Source organism: Olea europaea, chromosome 15 (assembly GCF_002742605.1).
Source record: "Olea europaea var. sylvestris chromosome 15, O_europaea_v1, whole genome shotgun sequence".
Classification (NCBI taxonomy): domain Eukaryota; kingdom Viridiplantae; phylum Streptophyta; class Magnoliopsida; order Lamiales; family Oleaceae; genus Olea; species Olea europaea.
This window is the reverse complement of record NC_036251.1, coordinates 21,796,628-21,805,574: the sequence shown is the minus strand read 5'-3', so window position 1 is coordinate 21,805,574 and position 8,947 is coordinate 21,796,628. Positions and strand designations below refer to the sequence as shown.

The window sequence follows — 8,947 nt, the reverse complement described above, 5'->3', positions numbered from 1 at the left end:
TCTCTCCTATTTTCAACTACAATCTTCCATAAAATAATAGTACACGTAAATTGAAAATATTTCATTCTTTTTCAACCACTTATTTTTCAAAAAAACACTATTCTATCCATTAATTTTTCCACGTAATGGGGGCCAAACAGGGGCATAATACTTGACATACGCTTGGTGTTTTAAAAAATTGTTGGAGGGAAAACTGTTCTTTACTTGAAATTGTCAAATGACAGTTTGCCACATGGCAAACTATCAAACTTAATGTATACCAAACGTGATTCTAGGTAAAGATAGAATTTATCCGAAAGTAACTTGTACATTGTTGAACAATAAATGCACAACTTAATTCTATTTAATTTACAGGACCAATATTTCGTCTCGATTTTAACTCTTTTTCTTGAACAAATACCCATCGAATCATGCCATGCAAGGTACTATATATCTACTACATGTCATTTTCCTTGAGACGACAATTGGACAAACATGTGACAATGTAATTGATCTTCATCACTTCGGGGGCAAATTTTAGTGGTACATAGGATTATGTCACGTAACAATAGTTGTAATTAATTCAAGAATCGACTAAGATATATTATCAAGCCTTTATTATTAGAATGTACAACAGCCTCTGTTTGACAATCATTTAATAATTTTTTTTCTTGAATTCATTTTTAACCACATTCTCACAATAAAATATTTTACACATAAATATTTTTATTGAAAGAATATGTTGTTAAAAATGAGTTTAAAAAAAATCTTTAATGATTGTCAAACAGAGGCCTAAGATTGCTTGTTTAGAAAACTCTTATACAAGAAGTAGAAGTAAAAGAAAAAATAGCGTCAAACGAACCATTAATAATAATAGTGTTTTATACATAGGGTTGAGATGGATTAGTAGGAACAAGTTGCATGTGTACATCAAATTGTTAATGTGTTGTCAGTGTCAACATTCCTAACTGAATAAAGCTATTTATATAGATAAAGCTAAAGAAAGCATTACAGATTCTTAATATGAAAGACTAATATGAAAAAATAATAAAGGAAAAAATTCACAAGTCATGTATTAAGTATGGTCAATTCAATTTTCATGTTTTAAGTTTCAAAATTCAAAAATCAGGTGTTAGTTAATTAATTAAAAATACTTAATTAATTAAATATATTAAAATTACAATTATACAATTCATAGTTACAGATACCTACTTACGGATCACAATGTCACATTTATCAAATTTATTGATCACAGATTATTTCATTATCACAAATCAGAAAATTATAGGTCACAAATTTATTTGTCGGTCATAGATTTTCAAATTAGTTGATCACAAAAATTTTCACTCACATATTCTCATATTTTTATGTCACAATTGAATATTTGGTCACGAATAACCAAGTAATTAGTCTCATACACCAAATAATAGGTCACGTGCCATCGTTATCGTCACTACGATCACTTGCGACCACCCTCACCTCACTACCACTGCAACAGCAGCAACACCACAATACCACCACCAACAAAAGTCGCCACCACTAGATCCAATTCACTGCTAAGAAAAATCACCACAACCACCACTATCAGATCTCCAACCACAAACAACCACCTCCACTCACATATTAACTATTTGATAGGTCAAAAATGTCAACCCCTCCAACAGAAATACACTGCCATCGCCATCACCTCCACCACCATTGCCACTGCCACCATCATTTTGCAACCCACCAACAAACAATCTACACCACTACCATCGCACCACTACTACCTCACTACCACCACACATAATATCCAACACCACCTATAGCACCAACATTTTACCTTCTTTAGACCATCATATTTGCCACCGTCTCATATCTTCCAAACCACCTCAAAATACCCAAAACTAGTTTAGATAGTTGGGACATCAAAAGAAGCAGGTTCTCACAGAGCCCCTATCGAATTGTAGCAACGGCGAGCTCAATGCCTCTGTCAGCACTCACACTGTCGATAGCGAGGGCGCTGCATAGTAGCAAAGATGTAGATACTCAACTCTCACATCAAGCGAGGCCTCTTAGTGACGCTCGGAGGTAATGCGATGCTGCTGCGAACGATAGTGTTGACGGACTACAGCGTCGTGATGCTATAGTTCGCAGCAGCGTCCACCGGTGATATTGCTGAGAACTCTCAGCAACCCCCGATGCCAGCAGCGTTGATCGACGAAGATCCTTCATCATCTATTGCCAGCGTTTGAAGAGAGAGAAGTGAAAGAAACGAAGAGAGAGAAGAGGGATAAGGAAATAATTAGGGTTTGGGTGGATGCAGTTAAAAAGTTTAAATTGTTACCTGATTTTTGAAAAAAAAAAAATTTAATTTGATTTTTGAATTGTGCATTTTAAAATTCTTGGTATTTGTAATCTCCTCAATAATAAATTTTAAGTATAACTCTAGCTCAAATGCTACTTTAGCCAACTTTAACTTCATTTTCAGCTCAAGTACAATGTTAAATTGTCCAAAACTAGTTAAATACTATGTAATAATTAAACATTCATCTATTAACATTAGTGCAATGCGAAAACAACTCGTTACCGAGTTAGATATTTTATTTCATGTATGTTTGATCAAGTTTAAAAGGGTCACTTACAATTAAATAAGTAAATTTTATAATAAATCATATTTGTATTGAAGTTAAATATAAATAAATTATTTTAACAGTAAGAGAGATACATGTTTTTTCCCTTCACATTATTTTATATAATCCTTGTATGTATCATTTTGTTGTAGAAGTAGCATAATCTATTAATTATTTTAGGAAAAATTGCAGCCACGATATCAAATCTTTTGTTTATTAGCAGACTTTGCTCAAATCCTTCATTTGTACCACCATAGGTACCAAACCTTTAAAAAATTTACAATTCAAGTCCAAAATAACAATTTCCGTTAGTTTAACTACCAAAATCATCAGTTGACTCCCAAAATAAAAAACTACATTATTTTCCCCAATGTTTTGAAAATCGAACCTAATTGTTCGGTCTAACCGGAAAAAACCTTGAACCGTTACAAAAATTGGTTCGATTTATGCCTAGAAACTGAATTCTTAAAATTCAGACAAAAATCAACCAACTAGCTGTCTAACTGTAAAAAGCAGTCCACCTGCACCTGGTTTTAACCGTTTAAACATTAACTTTTTCTTATAAAAATTTTGATAACTTCTTTTACCAGGACAAGCTTTAAGGCCCAAATGATGTTCCAATCAAAATTTTGACAACTTTGATTAGAAGACCCAAAAGGTGAATGCCACATAATGGATTCAAGCCCCTTTTTATATCCACTTCTCAAGTATTGAAGTTGAACTTGCAACCGATGTGGGATTGGTGAGGGTTTTGGGAATATAAGCTAGCCTTTTTTATATCCTTTCCCTAGTATTGTAGTTGAATTGAAAAACCGGGAGGGTTTTGGTTTAACAAGGTGGAATATGCTTCACTTATTTTCTCATTTATTTATTATAATAACAAACTAAATCCCGTAAAAATATTTAATCGTCTCAACTACTAATACTTTTGTCTATTTTGTTATCTCATTTTCTATTGATATTAGAAGTGAGACCTAATAAAAATTTAAAAATTAATTGCAATCAAATTTATTAAGTGATGATTGTTATATCTATATACAAGTCATTTTTTGAAAAAAAAAATATTATGTCAAATTTTGTTATATATTTATATAGACCCTTTAGCTTTTTCGAGTCTATGGTCGGGTCAATTTTCAAAACATTGATTTTTCCCAAATAAGACAGTGACATTTTGTATAAAAACATTTCCCCTATTAAATAAAAGAATTTTAAAAAATAAAATAAAGTCACAACCCATTCCCATCTCATTCTTCCCCAAAATCAAAACCACTCTATCCAGCTGTCACTACCACCACTACCCACCCAACACGGCATCACCACCATTCCTCAGTAGAGACAATATTTTGAGAAGTAAATTGACTAAAGAATCCTCCGAGGAAGCTAAAATTAAGAAATATGTTCCCAAGTATTTGAAGCTGATAAAGCCTCTACATGTTTAGGTATCAAAATGACAAATCGAAGTTATCTAATTCCATAGTGCAGTAAGGCTGAATCTGTTTATCAATGAAGGTGGGAATCCGGTGAGTGTCTCAGTGGCACAAATGCATGTACTGAGTAGAAATCAGGCAGTGCCGATGAGGAAGTCCCGGAGATAACCGACAACAAACATTTCAACCGAAACGACAGAAGTCTCACCTGAGATGAAGTCTTCTGATGCTGGAAAAAGGAATTTGTCGTTCTAGGTAGGATTTTTGCATTGGATTGGTCAACCTAGGCGATGGCGTAAGCTTGCATCCAATGCAGGTTAGTGGATACCATAAGTTGATCTCTAAAATATTTGTTTCCTTCCCCATCAATATGAAAATTCGTATTGTTCTCTCTCAAAATCTTGCTCTTTCTCTCTCTAGTAATACATACATATCAGAGTGGAGAGAAGGATATTATCCCCAAAAATGGAAATGGAGGGAAATGAACATAATGGCTAGGGGAACCAAACGTGTTTGGATTTGAACTTGGATTCGGGTGGTGGTGATGCCGATGTTTGGTTGATGGCTCGATAGTGGTTGTAGCGGTTGGATGGAGTGGTTATGGGGATGGGTTGTGGCTTTATTTTTATTTTTTAAATTTTCTTTAATTTTTGATTTAAGAGGGAAAGTATATTTTATCCAAAATGCATCTGTCTTATTTGGGGAAAATAATAAAAAATTTATTTTGAGAGTCAAACTAACAAAATTGTTATTTTGGACTTGAGTTGTAAAATTTTTAAAGTTTAATACTCACAGTGATATAAATAAAAGATTTGTACAAAGTCTACGAATAAACGGAAGAATTGATCCTGTGGCTGCAAGTTTTCCTTTCAATAATTCAATCCACCAGTCGCTACAAATTGAACTTCAAATTCCTCTATCCTGAATCTTATCTATTTTCTCCACGTGTGAATTATGCATGAAAAAGACCAACCGTGGGACCTGCACACAGCCAACTACACTGATCGGAGCGTGTAGACAAGCCCATCTACCAGCCCGTCATCAAGATAAATAAAGACATCGTATGGTTGGCACGAGGGAAATTGCTTTAGCCAGCACATAGAAAATCTAACGTCAAACAGAATCCAAACCTCCAACCGGGTGCCGTCAGCTCCACCTCCGCCTCCACCATCACCATCAATTGGTGCCTTCGAACCCGTATGTCATCAACCCTCCACCGCCACTACTGATTTTTCTTGATTATTCTTTAATTGATACGATTTGTGCTGCTAAATACAGGTAGTCATGCCCAGAAAAAGTGCAGAAGAAACAGTGAGAGTAGAAGAAGAATATGATGAAGAATCAAAGGATTTGGAGAAAGGTGGGACGAATATTCAAGAAGCAGTTCAAATTCATCACCGAAGAGAATTTCATATGTCAAGAATGCAAAAATTGAGTGCTACAAATCCTTTAAGACTTGTCGTAGAAAATGGAACAAGAGTTGCCTCTCCCTCTCCTTTGCAGCACCCTCCTCCTCGCCCTTTTGCCTCTCCTCCTCGCCCTTTGCAGTACCCTCCTCCTCGCCCTTTGCAGCACTCTCCTCCTCCCCCTTTTGCCTCTCCTTCTCCTTTGCAGCACCCTCCTCCTCGCCCTTTTGCCTCTCCTTCTCCTTTGCAGCACCCTCCTCCTAGCACTTCTCCTTCTGTTTCTCCTCCTTTGCAGCAGCCTGTGCCTCGCTCTACACCTACCCCTCGTGTAAGTATCAACATTTAACAAATATTTTTTGTGTTTTTCTTGAAAATAATTTCTGGAATTTTGTATTTCTTGACCAGCAATCAGTGGTAACACTGAATTCAAGATCATACACAAACAAGATTTCGCTGTTTTTGTTCCTTGTGCATATCATTGTTGCAATTGGTCTGGTGGGATTTCTTATATTTAAAGGAGTGCAAGGCCTAATAGAAGAAGGGAGGGTTCAAAGACAAGAGAAAGAACTGTTGAGGTATTTTCTACCACAGGTCGAGACTGCATCTTTTCTTAGCATTACATTAGCATTTCTTTGGCAAAAGGCAGTGAGAGTATGGCCTAAATTAACGGTTCATTTCATAATTTGGAGTTCTTTTGGCCTTACTTTATCGGCCGGAATCCTTCTAATTTGCTTCCAAAGGCCTGCTACAGATGGTGTTGGAGTTCTTTTTATCGCTTTCGCCATTGGTAATGGACTGTATGCTTGTTGGGTTACTCAAAGAACTAGTTTTTGCTCCAAGATTTTCATTAAAGCTCTTGAACCAATGTCGAAATTTCCCGACTTAAATCACCCCACTTATTTGATGCTTGGTGCTGGATTTTTGTGGATGTCATTTTGGATTTTAGCTGTTATGGGGGCGTTGAATTTCTATGTTCCTCCACTGATTATATTTGCATTGTTATTGAGCTTGGCTTGGACTGCTGAAGTTATGAGGAATGTGGCAAATTTAACAGTGAGTAGGGTGATTGCTCTGTATTACCTAAGAGGAATGCAATCTATTACTAAATTTTGCTTCCAACGAGCGTTATCTAACAACCTTGGGAGTGCTTGTCTCGGCTCCCTTTTCGTGCCTGCGATTGAAGCCCTGAGAATTGTGGCACGTGGCCTCAATTTGATTGAGGGAGAAGATGAATTTATGTTTTCTTGTGCACATTGCTGCCTCAATGTAATGGAATCCATCTTCAAACGAGGCAATGGTTGGGCCTATGTTCAGGTATAATCTTATTCTTGTCATTGCATAAGCATTCTAATTGTGTTCTTTACAATTCTCAATGTGTTGTATTATATTAGATTATATTAGATATGCTGAAGGCTCTGCCAGGTACACGACGCAGTAGGGTGTCGAAAAATGAATTGACCCATCTTTTTGCTCTAAAACGTTCTCTCGACCATGGATGGTAGTATCTGATACGCACAATTTCTGCAGATTGCTGCATATGGAAAAGGTTTTGTGCAGGCATCACAAGATACATGGGAGCTTTTTCTGAAGAGAGAAATGGAACAAATTGTTGATTCTGATATTACAAGTGCCATTTGCTTTCTCACTGGAGTTTGCAGCGGCTCGATATGTGTAATTGTGGTTGCTGCTTGGTCAGCCACCGTGCACCACCGCTACACAGCCACCCTCTCCGTCCTGGCCGCCTTCATCGGGTACCTAATGGTTGGTGCACTCTCCCAAATGACCATTAATAATTTAGTCAATCCTCTTTACATCATAATAATGCATTCAAATAATGTGATCAACTTGGAATTTTTTTTAATTTTTCTAGTGGTGGTTGATTAATTAACATTTAAGACAAATGTTTTTCTAATGTGCTTGTAGACTAGGATTGCCATGGCAGTGCCTCAAGCATGTGTGAGTTGTTACTATGTTTGCTACGCTGAGAATCCTGATAGCAGGCTATTCGATAAAATGATACCCGACCGTATCCAATTGCTAAAATCTGGTCGTGATGTTGTACCGACACCTCGGGTGCCTCCACGTTTTACAAGATAAGTAGATTCGAACAAACAATCTCCGTTTCTCAATGGACGCATATTCCAAGCCTTTATGTTAACATGGGCTAAGGTGCAAATCAATTTTATGCTGAAAATGAAGGACTTAAGTTTGTGTTGATCAAAGTGACATACACGAGCCGTTGAGCCATGATGCAAACCTCCACGGTATATTGAACTGGAAAAGACTGAACAAGATTAAAGAGAGAAGCTTTGTCAATTCTCCGGTGAAGTACCGAATTTATATAGTGGGTGGGGATGAGGAGTACCTGATGGGAACTAAACAAAGGCTACATTGAGAGAAAGTGTCCTTTTATGGTATTATGCTTTTGGGATATACGATGCTGTCTGTCCCACCACTATTTAATTGTCATGATACTTTGGTCACATTCATTTATGTAATCTTGTGAGAATCAACTTGAGGATTTTTATCCTCGTGTTACTGGAATTTTCATGTAAAATAAGAGTTGCTAGTTTCTAGGTGCTTCTTGATACTGTACTGTTCAATATTTGAATCCAAAGTTGACCCGTAAATGAAAGGTAGTTTTACAATTTAGGGAAAATTAGGGTCGGCTTCCTAACCTTTTAATTGGCATAGTTATGAATTTTCATCCTTCAAAAGTAAGACTTTGGATCTTCAACATGGGAAAAGTTGTGACCCGGATATTTTAGTCTACAAACAAACAGCCAATCCAAGGCTTCAAAGACGGGGTGTGACTCTTCGGATCATAAATCTTCCCATAGGATCGTGATGGTTTGCAGTACAATTCTTGATGCTAAGGATCCTTATAAGAGGCAATAGCGATGCATACTCACATAATTATACTGTTAGTTGATTTGCATGACTTGTGTTTAAGACAAATGCTAGAATTTTAGATGCTAGTGAGAAAGCAAGAAGATTTAGAAACTCATGATAAATTCGACTTTCCCCGTCACTTGAAGCAAGAAAGTAAAAATGTCAAATAACTTAAAGCTGGGTATATTTTTAAAGTCAACGTTGACAGTTCGGGCAATTCTACCCGAATTCACATCATAAGTAAGTTAGGAATCTATAAACTCAATATAACCATACCACAGGAAAAGTGGAGTAGAATCCTATTTTTCTCTACAATTTAATTTTCTTGTTTGTACATTTTTAATGGTTTTGAGCCTTCTACAAAAAGTTTTGAATTCAAGTATTACAATTGAATCTTTAATTTCTTGAATGAAAAAAAAAATGCTCATATTTGCACAATGCTTGGACTAATCTCAAGTAATATTCCTATTTGCATACCCCCGCCCCCCTTTCTAAAAGAATAGCATACCCCAAATTATTGATTATATCATGTATTAAATGAAATAATATAAATTTCACAAGAAATTTGTCTAAAATGGAGTTGGAAAGTCTTGGGGGTAACGGTTATTGGTGGGCAATAACTTGGTTTCTA

The 8,947-nt window shown here is 36.2% G+C and overlaps 1 protein-coding gene across 1 annotated transcript; it reads left to right on the top strand.

Annotated features, from left to right (window-relative positions):
• The first annotated feature begins 3,934 nt into the window (after positions 1-3,934).
• LOC111410476 (protein PNS1-like) lies at positions 3,935-8,014 on the top strand. Its single transcript, XM_023040831.1, has 6 exons — positions 3,935-4,334; positions 4,986-5,215; positions 5,297-5,752; positions 5,830-6,738; positions 6,952-7,185; positions 7,348-8,014. The coding sequence occupies exons 3-6, from the start codon at positions 5,303-5,305 to the stop codon at positions 7,519-7,521; spliced, it is 1,767 nt and encodes a 588-aa protein (XP_022896599.1). The 5' UTR covers positions 3,935-4,334; positions 4,986-5,215; positions 5,297-5,302; the 3' UTR covers positions 7,522-8,014.
• The last annotated feature ends 933 nt before the right edge of the window (positions 8,015-8,947 follow it).

Bases quoted from the DNA above. Each gene is read 5' to 3' on its own strand.
- LOC111410476 (XM_023040831.1), top strand. From the start codon at position 5,303: ATGCCCAGAAAAAGTGCAGAAGAAACAGTGAGAGTAGAAGAAGAATAT. The intron at 5,753-5,829 runs GTAAGTATCAAC...TTTCTTGACCAG, and splicing joins GCTCTACACCTACCCCTCGT to CAATCAGTGGTAACACTGAA. The intron at 6,739-6,951 runs GTATAATCTTAT...CAATTTCTGCAG, and splicing joins ATGGTTGGGCCTATGTTCAG to ATTGCTGCATATGGAAAAGG.